General features: G+C 40.1%; 1 protein-coding gene across 2 annotated transcripts in view; it reads left to right on the forward strand.

The window, feature by feature from the left end:
* The window catches only part of SH3D19 (SH3 domain containing 19), a 137488-nt gene that overhangs the window by 56002 nt on the left and 65265 nt on the right, over positions 1 to 16221 (forward strand). For both annotated transcript variants that reach the window (XM_054031006.1, XM_054031007.1), the window contains exon 3: positions 3399 to 3439. In XM_054031006.1, coding sequence (XP_053886981.1) covers positions 3399 to 3439 — 41 coding nt within the window. The remainder of the gene's footprint in view (positions 1 to 3398; positions 3440 to 16221) is intronic.

Raw genomic sequence — 16221 nt, forward strand, 5'->3', positions numbered from 1 at the left:
AATGGTGAAGTTGTAGAGCAATTGCTTTGTTTTGTCCTGCTAAAATCCTGCACTTCTGAATGTTTTGGAAATAATTGTAAATTTAGGTTTGGACATCAAAAATTGCCATGGGAGAGCTTTGATAATGCCGCAAATATGGCAGGAAAATATTCAGGTCTACAGGCAAGACTAAACAATACAAGCCCCTCTCCTTTATTCACACCATGTTTCAGCCATTCCTTAAATTTAATCTGCAATGCTGCAGCTGAACCTTGTGAGGGAGCTACTCATTTTTTTAACTTCGTTCAAAATGTGTATGCCTCTTTTTCGGTTTCCATGCATTGGTGGAGTATGCTACAATCATGCTTGGAGCAGGCAAATGAAAAACATTTGACAGTCAAAAGAATTTGTGACACCAGGTGGTCTGCTCATCCAGATGCTGTTTTGGCTTTGAAAATGAGCTGTGATGATATAAAGAAAACCTTATTAGACATAGCCACATCAAATTCTGAAAAATTGCATGCAAAAACTGAAGTAAAATCTTTAACAGAAAAGTTTGAAAAGTACAATATATTGCTGTTTTTACTCTTTTGTGGAACTGTTTATTTCAAAGAATTAATGCCATCAGCAAATTGCTGCAAAAGGTTGATACAAATTTATTGAATGCTGCACAATTGTTAGCCTCAGTTAAAAGTTTTGTCATGGAAGTTCAAAATGGCTATAGCTTGGTGGAAGCAGAGGCACTAACATTAACAGAAAATATAGGTCCCTCTGATATATCTGATGAGAAGTGTAAAAAAATCAGGGAGTTATTTTTTGATTAAACTAGAGAGAATTAAATCAATTTAAAAGGGAAAGAGAAGATTATCGTTGAGATTGTCAGTGTTGTTTTTTGGCACAATAATAGTGCAATTGCAGAGTAGAGGTAAATCTCTAAAGAAAACTGATTTATTTTGTGTGTTTTTTGACAGAAGTATGGACAAAAATGCTAAAAGCCACTACAGTAAGAAATTAAGTAAATTCTACTTAGAGGACATAGAGACAAATCTTTTTGAAGATGAAGCAAAACATTTCATTCATTTTATTGAAAATGATGAGGTTTGTGCTTCAAGATCACCAGTTGATTTGTATAGACTTGTATGCGATGGTTTGCAGGCAACCTTTCCAAATGTAGAAACCATTCTGAAAATATTTTTAACAATACCTGTCACAAATGCTTCTGGTGTATATTCTTTTTCTGTATTGAAACGAGTTAAAAATTATTTGCGAAATACGATGAGTCAGGAACATTTGACAAGTTCGGCAATATTGACAATTGAAAGTGCCTCTTTACAAAATATTACTTATGATGACTTAATTGACGATTTTGTAAAGAAAAAGTGTAGAAAAAAGCTATCTGAATGATTTTTTTTTTTTCCAAATTGAATAAGTTTCTTCAGAGGAAGTTAACTTTTATTTTTCCATTCATGCATCATCTATACTTTTTATTTTTACATATTTTTCATGTTTGCGTAATGCAAATACAAACTTTCATCTAGACCAGAAGTTCTCAAACTGTGGTCCGAGAACTCCATTCAGGGGGACCAAAGAAAGGTTATTAATTTTTTTTTTTTTTTTTTTTTTTTTTTTTTTATATATATAAAGTGTTTTTACCCAAAGCACTTTACAATAGTTAGCTAATGGTACAAACAACATTTGGAAAGATCATTAAGTGGTCCACCGAGACCCTAAGCAATTTTCAAGTGGTCTCTGGGGAAAAAAAGTTAGACTCCAAAACAATCAAGGTATCACACTTTATTTTCATTTACTTCCTATTACTTATAATATAGGAGGAGGATGAAGAACAAAAGAATGAAAAATGGGGAGGAGATAAGGGAGAATGTTCTTTTTCTTGGTTGGGTTCTGGGGTGGGGGAAAAATGAAGCTGCGCACATGGCCCCACTAACTCTAAATCCACCACTGGTCCTCAGTCACCTTCTGGACAACTACTAAAGGTCACTTCCTCCATTTCTGAAACAAAAAATTGTCCCCCATACATTCCAAGAATTGATTGAAAAACTTGTGTTTTGCCAATTACTTTTCCAACAGATGTTTGGGTAGTTAAAATCTCCCATTACTGCCAGGTCTTATGCCAGTGCTCTGTCTACACTCACACCATTGGTATCACTTGTGGAGCTGCGATGGTGGAAAAGTCTTGTGTAAACTCAGCTGTTTGTATTAAAGATACTGTATTGAATATACTGTATTTGGTACAAATTAGTCTTTAGCTTTTAACATTAATATTGGTTTTCCCAGAGAATTCTCACTAAGAAGTTGGGCCTTATTTTTTATCTGTACTGTGTAAAACATTTTTGGCTTCAGAATAGGGTATTTAGTGAGTGATTTCAAGACTTTTGTGGCTTAATGTTTTGCCAGATTCTTAATATTATGTTCTTGAAGTTAATATATTACTTTAAAAACATGAATGTTCTCAAATTCTTCTGGATTGTGGGTGCAGAGTAGGGAACACTGTTATGTCTAGATTAAATAACTATCTCAGAAGGAAAGCATCAATGACCTTAGCCCTAGTAAGAAAACAAATGAGTTGCCAGAAAGAAACGGATTTGTCTGTCCTTGCATATTAACAAATTTCCAGTCATGGTTTTTCCCCTGTAAGCTGTTAATGAAAGCTGCAAACCCAGCTAAATGTGAAGATAAAATCGGTTTTTAAAGTAGCTGTTGAAAATGCTTAGCAAATGAAGTGCGGGATTTTATTGTTTGCATTTTTGCATATTTACAAGAATGTCCAGTTATAAAATGCTAAGTAATCTGATAATATATGAACTGTGATAATCTTCCAAAGTTTTCCAATCTGAGGTGACTAATCTGAACTTCAGCACACTATTCAGAAAACAATAGTTTATGTTCATCTTGCAGTTTTTGCATGACCTTAGATTTAAAATCATATACAATTTTTTTCATTAGAAGGCATTGGATGTGGGTAGATATACACCTCTACCCTGCTATAACATTACCCGCTATAACACGAATTCGGATATAATGCGTAAAGCAGCAGCTCCAGGTGGAGGGCGGGGCTGCACACTCTGGCGGATCAAAGCAAGTTCAATATAACGCGGTTTCACCTATAACACAGTAAGATTTTTTTGGCTCCTGAGGACAGCATTATATCAAGGTAGAGTTGTATTAGCAATTTGAAACAAATTTCTGTAGCCTAACAGATGCGGGGAAACATGAATCTTGTTGTAAGATGCGAAGTTGCCCTTTTTATTTTTGTAAAAGACAACCAGATGCTGTGCTGTGAGTTAGTGTGTGACAATGTACTTTCCACCTGGTATAGAAGCTCTGAATAATGTGAGCTACTTGTCTTTTTTCCCTGTGGATTAGTGATGTACTTAATTTTCTTTCTTCTCTTTATTAAGCCAAGGACCCCTGTCATCCATTAGAGCAGCAATCAAGAGAAGTAAGTCTATTTTGATTCTACTCTTGGGTATCTTAATTTCAAATTGCTGCATCTTCATTTCCAGCAAGTGGCTACTTTTTATGAGAAGATTAAATGACTAAACAAAGGTAAGTTTATAGAATCATTAATCATCTGACAGACTGTAACCGTTTTTTTGCTTTGCCTCATTTTAGACCAGGGGTGGGCAAACTTTTTGGCCTGAGGGCCACATCGGGGAATAGAAATTATATGGCGGGTCATGAATGCTAACAAAATTGGGGTTGGGGGTTCGGGCTATGGGGTGGGGCTGGGGATGAGGAGTTTGGGGTGTAGGAGGGTGCTCTGGGCTGGGATCGAGGGGTTTAGAGGGCGGGAGGGGGATCAGAGCTGGGGCAGGAGGTTGGGGGTGGGGAGAGGCTCAGGGGGTGCAGGGTCTGAGTGGCGCTTACCTCAAGCAGCTCCCAGAAGCAGTGGCATGTCCCTTCTCTGGCTCCTATGCAGAGGCACGGCCAGGTGGCTCTGCACACTACCCCATCCGCAGGCACCACCCCTGCAGCTCCCATCGGAGTGGGGCCGAGATGCGTGGTCCGGCCCCAACCCAGTGCCCTGACTGGGGCTGAGACGCTGGTGCATTCCTGACTCAGCACCCCAGCCGGAATAGAGCAGAGACAAGTGGTGTAGCCCTTGACCGTGTGCCCCGGCCGGAGCGGGGCCGAGCCGCATGGTCTGGTCCCAACCCAGCGCCCCGGTTGGAATGCCGGAGCGAGACCGAGCCGCGTGGTCCATCCCCCAATCCAGTGCCCCGGGTGAAGCGCCGGAGCGGGACTGAGCTGCATGGTCTGGCCCCAACCCAGCTGAAGCGCCGGAGCGGGGCTGAGCCACGTGGTGCGGCTTGCGGACGGCTTAAAATGGCTCGCAGGCCGTAGTTTGCCCACCCCTGTTTTAGACCATGTCTCCCAGTTGCTGCTGAGTTATTTCTTCTTGTAGAACACTAGCATTTCTCTTATCTGTGCATTTGTGCTGTGAACTGTGTATATCTGATTCTGAAGAATCTGGCTGTTAGTTGCCTACTTTAACTTGGTTGATTGGTTCGAGCATCTTCCTGTTTTCATTGAAGTCAGTGGCAAAACTTACATTGACTTTAATGGGAGCTGGGTTTGGACCCATGAATGTGGTTTCATTTTGGGGTAGAGATTTTGTTTTTAAGCCTTGGATGAAAGTCTAGTCTATGCCTCGCCTAACTTCTCTCTTTATCTTCTCTTATCCCACCCATAACGTTCTCAGATATTCACTTCAGTTGGAATCATCCAAAATAATGTTTTCATCCCCGTGTTTCATGTTTGTCTTTTGCCGACAGATTTCTGAAATGCCAGCTAATATCTTCTCTTCAGCTATATGTACACTAGTGTATTTTTTTCCTACCCAACTTCTCCACTGGCGCTATCACTGATCCATCTCCCCCTGTACTAGCCATCGTGGGATCTCTAGTATAGACAAGGCACGAGGTGCTGAGCAGCACTGTAAGCACTGTGTTGCTAACTGCTCAGAACAAGTCTTCATGATACTATGCTTAACACGCAGCACCTTGTATACACTGGTGCTGCCATCGTTATTCCCATTTTACAAATGAGGAATTGAGGGACTGAGATTGTGGATCATCCAAGGTCACGCAGGAAGTCTACTGGAGCCAGGAATTGAATCCAGATTGTCCACGCCCCAGTCCTTTGTTTTAGTTACAAAACCATCCACAAAAGCATTACACAATTATGGAGTAACATTTCACAAATCCTAGACATATAAAGGCAGTTATCCAGAGGTAGCACGTATAAAGGGCTTGGGGAGGTTAAGCCTCCCCCAAAATAAAAAAGGCTAGCCGTGCTGGGGGCAAATGCTGGACACAGCGTGGGTCACATCCTACCTATCTCTCCTGAGCTCTGCCCCTGCTCCGCCCTGAGGCCCCACCCCCAGTCTGCCTCATTGCCCCCTGCCTGCCTCTGGCGTGGTGCTCTGGCACTGCTCACCCACAGGCACATCTCCAGGCTGCCCACATCGCTGCGCTCTGCCAGGTGGGGATCCCAGAGCAGAATGCCAGTGGGGCTGTCTCAATGCGGCTGCCAGCACAGCCCATGGGCCTGTGCCCAGCTCCCCTTGGCAGTGACCTGGGAAGGCAGCACTTCCCTGTGCCCCTTGGTGGTGGGGAACTGAACGAGCCTTGCTGCCCTCCCCGCTGCAAGGGGAAGTGGTGGCAGCCGTGGACCTCCTGCCCCCCTACAAGCTCCCCAGGCAGCCATACACCTGAGCCGCCCTGCCCCCCCCTCCCCCGGCTGCAGCATGGGCTCTCCCCTTCCTCTACCAGGGCCTCACAGGGTGTGAATGGGAGGAAAGGACAGGACTGAGCCCTGGGGGGCATGGTGGAGCAGCAATGAGCCCTGGGTAGGGGGCAATAAGGAGCCTGGGTGGAGCCAGGGTGGTGGTGTTTGGGGCAGTAAGGAACTCAGGGAGTGGGAGGTGAGGGGCAGTGAGGAGCCCATGGGGGGCTAGAGGGTGCAGTGAGGCGCCCAGGGAGGGCAGTGAGGAGCAGGGGGCAGTGAGGAACCCTGCAGCACAGCATAAGGCCCAGCACCAGGCAACGGAGTGAGGATGGGACCTGGGGGAGGGTGGGGGGGGGAGAGAAGAGGCGGAGTGGGGGCAGGGGAAAGAGGCCAAGAAGGGGTGGGGCTTCACAGGAGTGGGGCTGTGGTCCGGGTGCTGGAGTCATCCCCCCCGCCCCTCCCCGCACACACTTCTAGGGAGTTTCTGGCATTCCATAGTCTTCCCTAAAGGAAAGACTTGTGCATCACCTATGGCAATTACATGTATAATTTCTCTCAGTGAGCAATCAAGCAAATACAATACAAATAATAAGTAATGATAATATAGTACTAGTATATGACCAGGTGTGTTAAAATATTCAGAGAGACTTATCCCATGATTTAAAAAGGGGTGAAACAGCCATTATATATTTATGTAGACAGACTATATAAAAACATAGTCACCTGGATGCCAACAATCTTAGTTATTGATAGTCCTGAATCAAAACTCTAGCTCTGACTGCTCCCCAACTCACTCTTACTGTACATTCTTGAGATTAATATTATCTACTGTAACAATATTTCCGTGATCGCATTAGAAACCTCTTTCTTTTAATGAATCTCAACTTCTGTGGTCTCATTAGCTTCCATTTGCAAGGCCTCATGACAGGTGTCAGCAAAGTTTACAACCTGAGGACAGTGGTTAAAATGTATTGAATCTGGGAGTTATCTCTCTCTGCTTTTAGCAGAGGAGTGGGGAGTCCTATTTCTCTCCTGCTGTCCCTGACTGTAGCTCTACCTGGGGAGATAAAAACATATAATTTCAAATGGCTAGGTAGCTCAGCAGAGTCCCTTCTTCCTGAGATTGATTTCCTTAGTAAAGTTAGGATGTCGCAAATTAGAGGACAAAGAGAAATAGTAGTAAGGGGTACAACCCCCAATTTCTTCCTCTCCATTACCACCATTTCCTAGCCTTAATTGCTCTACCAGCCAGGGCTCTATGTATTGTATGCTCAGCACAATAGGGCCCTTATTATGGTAGGGGCCTCCAGACACTATTATAATACAAACAAAAATAATAATAAAGCACATGGACTATGTAGAGAAATTCAGTATTTATATATAAAAATAAACATATGTGATTACCTGAACCGTAAAGAAACATTGGCTAATGAAAAGCCAGTCCAATATGTCCTCCAGTTTAAACAAAACAGATGTCTGAAAATAAGACTTTTGTCAGAGAAGGAAAAAACCAAACAGACTGTAAAAGTTTGTAATAATGAGATGGAGGAGAGTGGGGTTCATGCAAGGATGGGAAAGTGTACAGGTATAGCTGGAGCCAGGTATAGCAGCGGCTGGCACAGGAAGACGTTTTATGACTCATTTCACTGATGTCATCTGTTAGGCAAGAATATGGCTAGAGGTAAGAGGAGCAGTAGTAACTAGCATTGTAGACAGCAGGTTTTATAGCACACCTTTATTAATACCCTTTCGTGGGTGGGGTGAGGAAGCTGAGTGATTGGCAGCAGCTGCTGGTGGAATGTCCCTGTCTGGACAGGCCCTCCCACAATGGTAGGGCTGTAGCTAGATGAGCCAGAAGCTGATAGTTGCCCTTCTCTTTGTGGCAGCAGATGTACAGTTTGTGTTTTAAGCTCCTGGATTCATGCTTTGGCAACTTAGTTTATCCTCTGGCGTGATGTCTGCCATGAAAATTTCTTCATGCTGGTATCTGCAAGCAGTACTTTCCTGGAACACTTCAAGGTTTACCATCTATACCTCAAAAAGAACAGGAGTACTTGTGGCACCTTAGAGACTAACAGATTTATTAGAGCATAAGCTTTCGTGGACTACAGCCCACTTCTTCGGATGCATATAGAATGGAACATATATTGAGGAGATATATATACACACATATAGAGAGCATAAACAGGTGGGAGTTGTCTTACCAACTCTGAGAGGCCAATTAAGTAAGAGAAAAAAAACTTCAAAAGTTTCTATATGCATCCGAAGAAGTGGGCTGTAGTCCACGAAAGCTTATGCTCTAATAAATCTGTTAGTCTCTAAGGTGCCACAAGTACTCCTGTTCTTTTTGCGGATACAGACTAACACGGCTGCTACTCTGAAACCATCTATACCTCTGCATTAATATGACTAGCTGGTAGCTACAAGTGCCTAAGATTTCACTGACTTTCTTTCACAGATGCACTATTATATTCCAACTGCAATTAACTGAAACCCTAGGTTTGACCAAAATGTGGTTATGTTCCCTGGGGCTATTAACTGTCTGACTGGAGCATGCCTCCCATGTGGAGCTTCAGTTCTGCAGAGCAGCTATGTTCCGCATGATAGAGGCTCCTAAACTCTGGATGAGTGAAGTTTAGGAGTTTATTGAGGTGCTAGCTTCAGCACTCTGGTTTTAAAGAGCTTCATAACAACAAAGCTCCCAATTATCTGAACTTCTTGTTTTATTAAAATTATCCAGTAAGACCTTTGTGAAATCAGTTTCTGTCTATTTTTAACTTGTCTCTTCAACTTAGCTTTCCCAATAAGCACTTCTTATGGACACACAACCCTCTCTCTCTCAGAGAGAGAGAGAGTACTAACTATTCCAAATTACTCCTACAGGTAGGGGAAGGAACAGAGAGAGTATGGTTTATTTTTCTGTTTTAATTATCTGGAAGTGTTCAGATATTACAGTGATGGAGGACATATAAGTACCTAGACAGATATATAGTGACAATAATAATTTCTTAGAAATGCCAATGTATTGCATTTTATACTGGGCAGAGGGCAAGAATGTCTGACTCGTGGTGTGAAAGCACTAAGAGAATCTGCAGCTAAAATGATTAGTATATATCCTTACTGTTTAAAACAATTAGCATTATTTTAAAATTCATCATAATCACATTAACTAAGAACAGGAGTACTTGTGGCACCTTAGAGACTAACAAATTTATTAGAGCATAAGCTTTCGTGGACTACAGCCCACTTCTTCGGATGCATACCTATCCGCAAAAAGAACAGGAGTACTTGTGGCACCTTAGAGACTAACAAATTTATTAGAGCATAAGCTTTCGTGGACTAGAGCCCACTTCTTCGGATGCATAGCACGGCTGCTACTCTGAAACCTGACATTAGCTAAGGTTATTGAAAAATGTAATAGACAGAACTCATTTTTTGAAACTATAATTGCTAGGACTAAAATTGACTAAAAGAGTCTAAGCTGCACAGTTTGGACCTGGACTTCCCCCAATGTTTGGGGATGTTCATGTCTGAGGTTTTGGCTTCTCTAATTAAAAATGAAATTAGTTAATTATAATTAAAATTAGAAATTATAAAAATGGTGGAATCTGCCACAATAAAAAACAAATCAGTGTTTCATATATATTTTTAATGAAATAAAAAAAAATGGCCAAAACTGCAATTTCCTGGGAATTGAAAAATATGATTGTGATATTTATATAACAGTGGGGCTCAGTGGCCCAAACAGGATGGCAACTCTGAGCCCAGATTCTGTACAAACATAGACATAGCCTTTCCCCAAAGAGCTTTACATTCTGGCCTCATTTGAAAAAGAAACCTTCTTGTCAGAACAGGCTTATTACTTTTTATCCTATGTTGAAAATTTGCAATGTGATTCCATAGGTCCAATTGTGAAATATGTTTGATAGCCTTTTTAACTTTTCATCACTGAAAACAATAATCCATATGTGTGTCAAATCTAAAAGAAAAACAAACTAGTTAGCAAGAATATTATCTAAAGGGGAAAGGATGAGGGCAAAAACTCCAGTCATAAAGGAGTTAGAGTATATCATAACTCTATACAAAACACACAATGTACTCTCTTACCACTGCACATTCCGTTGGAATGAAAGAAATACAAAAATGCTGGTTGCAAGAAGGAAACTGAATGCAAATTTTGAAATCTAGAACTCTCAGAATTAATATTTATTTAAAATATATTATCATTTATATTGTACCTATTGCTATTGCAGATGAAGCATTAAAGAAAGTTGCATGCAGTACTGGAATAAAAAGCACATTGTGACAACTCATGGACAGTCACAGAAAGGAACAAATCCTCCTAAAGAGAAAGTTATGTCAAATCAGCCATAAAGATGTTTTTTTTCTTGAGAGCCATAAAATGGAAAGGGATAAAGGAGAACTCAGGTTTTTGTTCTGTTTTTCTCCAACCATAGCATATATAGTTATCATTAGTTTTTATTTATCTAATATTACTAATATATACCTGAGAAAGTGTCAGCATTTCTATGGCAATGGATGGCTCTGAGCTGAATTCAAGGTAACAACCATCTTACCCGTGAACATGCACACTGAAATGGAAACAGGTTCCCATTGATTTCCATGAGAAAGGCATTACGCTTTGAACTTAAAGCTGTCAGTATTTGAAATTCATAAATAGGATATTAGGGGACAAAAATAGGGGCATGCTTTTTAACGGTGACCCACAAAGGAAAAACAATTGGACTTATTGTGTCAAGTTATATTTTTCCTGCCCTTCTTTTTTTTTTTTAACATTTAGAAATTCAGGTCTTGTCTATCCTAAAATTTTCTCCAGTTATGCTAGTAGTATTGAAATGATGAGCTCATGAGAATTATAAGACTGGAAGCTGAGCGACTGAGAGGAGAAGGGAAGATGAAAACTTTATTTTTGTTAACATCTATTCAACTCCATCAACTAAAGAACGCTTCGGAGCAAGGATGTAATTGTTTTCACCTCTGCCCCTTCAGTGAAGGTGTGAGAGCTTACAATACAAATTCCTGAGACCAAAAGGTCCTTCTTTAAAAGCACAGAAAACTGTAGTTCTAAGGTTAAAAAATAGGCAGGAAAAACCAGAAACTCTTCCAGCATCATAAAGAAGCAAAAAAGGCCACAAGTCTAGTTGTTAAAAAATCCTTCGCAAGTAATTTAGTTTCACTGAAGTACAGAAGATTTTTTGGAGAGACTGAAAAAAACTCAGGGACTGCTTCTTTTCAAGAGGGACATTCAAGACATGCACCTACTTTTAAATATCTTTTTAATTAACTTATTTGTTAACATAATAGGAAGATGATGTGTAGGATTTGTACATTAAGATAAACAACACACACATCCTCACAATTCCACTCAGAGTAGTTCTCTGCTGGATTATCCCCTGGTCCATGTGCACTGCCACATACGCCCCAACTCCTGCTTCCTCTTTTTTCACCTCTAGGGCAAAAGGTCTTCAAGCCATTTTTTTTTTTTTTTTTTAACTAAAGAGAGGAAATAACATCTGTCTCATTGAACAAAACAACACAACTGGTCATGTAGCCTGGAGGATGCAATGAAACCAAGTTGACACTTTGAGTGGACTAGTCATATTATTCATCCCTCATTAATTTGTTTTCATTCCTAGTTCCCTTGCCTTTTCTATATATCTAAGTGTGAATAGGGCCCTCATCTCTTGAGTAATTAAAGTGAAGTAAACTCTCTGTTCCATCTCTGCTTGTAAGAGTAAATTCAACTAGGTAGAGCTTTTATTTATTGGTTTGGTTAGGTTAACCGTGTGTGTGTGTGTGTGTGTGTGTGTGTGTGTGTGTGTGTGAGAGAGAGAGAGAGAGAAAGAGAGGTCTATTGATAGAAAGCTAAGCTGAAAAAAGAGGGTTTCCATTTGCTTTTGAATGCAGTGTGAGCTGTGACAAGGTGGGTGAGGTACTATCTTTTATTGGACCAACTTCTGTTGGTGAGACAGACAAGCTTTTGAGCTTACACAGAGCTGTTCTATTTATTTGCAGGAGTGAGTTCCATAGTTTAGATCCAAGCCCCATGAAAATTCTTTCTCCTGCACTCATGAACGTCTCCCATTGGTTGAAAGTGTCATTTATTGTTCCAGTGGAATTTAGCTGTCAAGGGAATTCATGGTTATGGAGGGAGAATTGATCTTTTCAATAGTTGGGGCTAATCTTATGGAGGGCTTTGAATATTAGGGCATAGACCTTGAATAAGACTTTGTATCTCATAGGGATAAGGTCAGGCCAGGCATGTAAGGCCTGCTACTGGTTCCATGTAACCCAGTACAACCTTCTGCAGGTCGAGTGACTAAACTGGGAATCCTGATTGATGGGGTAATGCCAGATCCCTGGTGGAATGAAAAACAATATCCATAAAGAATAATTCCATCTGGTGCTACCACTTTGCATCTAGTTTTTGGTTTTACAAACCACCCAGTCCACGGTGGAGAAGATATCAGGTGATTGGCATCCGCTTCTTCAGGTAGTTCCTGCAGCTGTGCTTGCTTCCAAATATGTTGATCTCCAAGCCTTTGTGTCCAGTCAGTCCCACCAAGAGGGGGACTTTTTGTCCTAGGGCAAGCATCTGCTTCTTTATTTTCGCTGAGTATGTGCCAAAGTACAATGATCATCCTCTTCAAACTTGCTTGCTGGAATTTGAGGACAATGTGCCCTGGTATGTTAAATGACCTGGAGGAGGTCAGTGATCCTAGAAAGTATGCTATGATCGATAAAGAGCTGGAGAACGTTGACATTGATCTGACCACTCTCTCTGAAACCAGACTAGCTGACACAGGCTCTCTACGAAAGATTCATTACACCCTCTTCTGGCATAGAAAAAGCAAAGAAGAGTGCTCTGGTTATGGGGTGGTATTTGCAGTCAAAAACTCATTAGCATCCATCCCATTGCAACATCGGGACAAATTATATCACTAAGAATATCTATGACAGGTGGTTTTGCCAATATCATCATATATATGTCCAACGCTTTCTTCCATTTCTGAAGAGAAGGATTTGTTCTATAAGCACCTTGAAAGCATCAGTAAGCTACCATCAGGTAAGTGACTCTATCTGTTGGGATACTTCATTGTTAGGGTCAGCACAGATCATGAGATGTGGCTGCTAGGTTCTTGCCACCATAGAGTGGAAAAAATTAATTACAAATGGTTAGTTCTGTACCAACCAAGGAACATGCATTACCAACACTTACTTTCAATGCAGTCATCATCGAAAGGTCTTGTGGAGACGCTCCAGATCTGGACACTAGCACCAACTGAATTTAATTGTTAGTTGTAGAAAACACTTGCAGGATGTTCTCCATACTCGCGGTTTTCGTAGTGCAGACCATGACGCAGACCATGCACATGTATGCTGCAAAGTCAGGCTTTCACTACAGAAATTCCATCGTTCTAAACAAAGCTGTTGCACACAAATTAACATCAACAACACAAAAGACCAAGGAAGGTGTTTCCAATTCACTATGAATCTCAGGGAAACTATGTAATTGATCACCCCTTCCTGAATGCTGATGGAGTATTGAGCGCATTCTGGATGAATATCTTAGCTTTTGGTAAAAAGACTGCACAAGATAAGGACTGGTTTGCAGCATAATTTGAAGAAATACTCCTAGTCACTGAAATAAAATCCACAGTATACTTTCTCATCTAGCACCGAGAGTACACATCTCTATGCAAGATCAGATGGAAAACTCTTTGACATTGCTTGTCTAAAAGCAGAATTAGAACTTTTTTGCCAACAGCTCAGGGCTTGTTTCACATAGGCACTCCAGAAACTTTGCAATAGCTTTGTGTTAGCTTGTGATAAATTTGGTCTAACCATCAGTGATCAGTCTAAAGAAGACATTGATTATGGCACAAGGTGTGTCCTGAGCATGCTGATGTATAGTGACAAGACCTGGACCATCTACAGAAGGCACGAAAGAAGGCTAAACACTTTCCACACCTGCTATCTTAGTTTGATTTCACATACAAGTCCCTGATACCGAAGTATTTGAGAAAGCAAAATTGCCAAGTCTGATATTTATTCACTATTCTTAAATAGAGACATTTTTGTTGGTTTGGTCATCTATACTGGATGGATGATAGACACATTGCAAAGGACCTCCTGTATGGAGAACTTGTGGATGCTCCAAGGTCACTGGGCCATCGTAGGCTCAAGTTCAAGGAAGTTTGCAAGAGGGAGCTGAAAACTTTCAACATCTGCACTGCAAGCCCAGAAAAGGGAACTAGCAAAAGGCTACATTGGAGGACTGTGCTGCACCAGGAAGTCAGAGGCTGAGAGAGAGAAAAGTGAAGACCGAGCAAAGAGGAAAGTGCAGCAGACCTTAAGTGCCAGTAGTGCACCGGTTTCATCTTCTGGCCTTGCGCATCACTCCTACACAATCTGTTGCTCGAGAATTGGACTTTTTAGCCGTTCACAACACTGCAGTATGATACATAGTAACTGAACAGCTTTGGCACTTACACCATCATTTCTCAAGACAGACAGTTGCCAGCTATCTTCTAGCAAGGCAGTGCAATGAGTAGAACACTTATATTGCTAATACTTTTCACAAAGTGATCCCTCTATATCTGATCTCTTAGTCCTCATCCTCAAAGAAAACCTGCACAACACCTTCAAAAGATGAGCCTGGGAACTTAAATTCATAATTTTTCTAGATACTAAAAATTAAGGGCTGAACAGACACACTGGATTTATGGCTTATTACACCAATCTATAACCCCTTTACAGCCCCTTGCCTTATTTCCCCGCCTATACCCTCATGAGTGGAGAGGTTTAATGTGCCATTTCACCTTGAATGATCCCTTGAAATATGTAACTACTTATCCTAAACAATCTGTTCCACCTTGTATTTAGCTGCGACACTGAATACATTTCACAGACCTGAAGAAGAGCTCGGTGAAAGCTTCTCTCTCTCTCACTAATAGAGGTTGGTCCAATAAAGAGATGACTTTACCCACTTGCTTTCTGTAATATCCTGAGACCAACATGGTTATAACAACACTTATTGCAAATAGGTATCTCATACCAGTTGGAGAGATTTATCTCTTTTCTCTATTCTTAGTGAAAGGGAAAATCTAAGAAGGGAAATGTATATTTATGCATATATGGGGGTTAAAGGATAAGCTGGGAATGGATAGAATGCATATTACTGAAGAATCTGATTCAACTACTTGGGAGTTGGGTCAGACCATCAGTGTATAAAGTATATCCCATCTGTTTATAAAGTAAATAAAACAAGAGAGTTTATATCAAAACAGACACCAATCAATACATACCTAAAAAGAGCATTCAAACTATGAAATCAACAGTACAGAGGTCCTTTCTTTCTCAGTTTTCCTGTTCACAATTAAGATGACATCGCCAGGCAATAAGTAAATCCCCATTAAATTCAGTGTGAAAATAGAAATTTAAAAGTCAATTAAATTGCTTTGGATTTTTTAAAATTTTATTTTGAACTATCAGTTTTTATTTTTTTATTTTTATTTTTTAAACCTGAAATTTAAAATAAATAAATAAATTAAAAATAAATAAAATTTTGCACTATAATAAATTTGCACTATTCTTGTGTGACTAACACATATCCAATTAATCTTGTCTATTGACATATAGGATTGTTTTTTCTTCCTTGAGCCCTCTTTCTCTACTTTAACCCCTTCTTTTTTTCCTCTAGCACTCATGAATAGTGCACATCAAAAATGCCCCGTGGAAGAGGTATGTCTGTGACAAAACTATGCTGGGTTCTTTTCAAGCGGTGCTTTGCTGATTTCAGCTATCAGTCTATGATGGCATAATAATGGTGCAATTGTCAGCTTTTTGCACAATAAACTTTTTCTCCCTAAATCACATTTGCTATGCAAAGATTCAGCTGAGAGTTAATTTTTTTTTTTTTTTTATTTAACCACATTTTAAAAAGTTAGTGTGGCCTTTAAAAAAATATTTGAATGTAAATATTACAAAAATACAGGATTAGAGAGTGAGGATTTAATGAGCTTGTGAAAATCCAAAATGCAGTGGATATCAAAAATAAATGTAGTTAACTATTAGCCCAGAAATGGTCTCATTATTTGTGTGAATTAAATGCCCGAGAATTTAAACTCTGATAAATGGACATTGGATTAAATTTTTTAATAAGCAATGCTAAGTACATTTCTCCTGCACACAATTCTATTATATATTTACCCAGTAGACTGAAATAGTTTTTCAGGTAAATATCTTTTGTATTGGATTAGATTTTTAAAAAATAATTATTAAACCAAACCAAAAGTTTGAACTAACAAACATGTAAGGTGGTTTTTTTTTTTTTTTTTTTTTTTCTTTACACAAAGTCTAGGAAATAAATTGTCAAAAGACAAGGTTAAGGTTTATTACTCTGTTCTTAATTCATGGAGTGGTGAAAAACAAAAAGGCACAAAACTGTGTGTTAGGATGTGGTAGCTT

The sequence above is a fragment of the Malaclemys terrapin genome, chromosome 5 (assembly GCF_027887155.1).
Source record: "Malaclemys terrapin pileata isolate rMalTer1 chromosome 5, rMalTer1.hap1, whole genome shotgun sequence".
NCBI classification, from domain to species: Eukaryota; Metazoa; Chordata; order Testudines; family Emydidae; genus Malaclemys; species Malaclemys terrapin.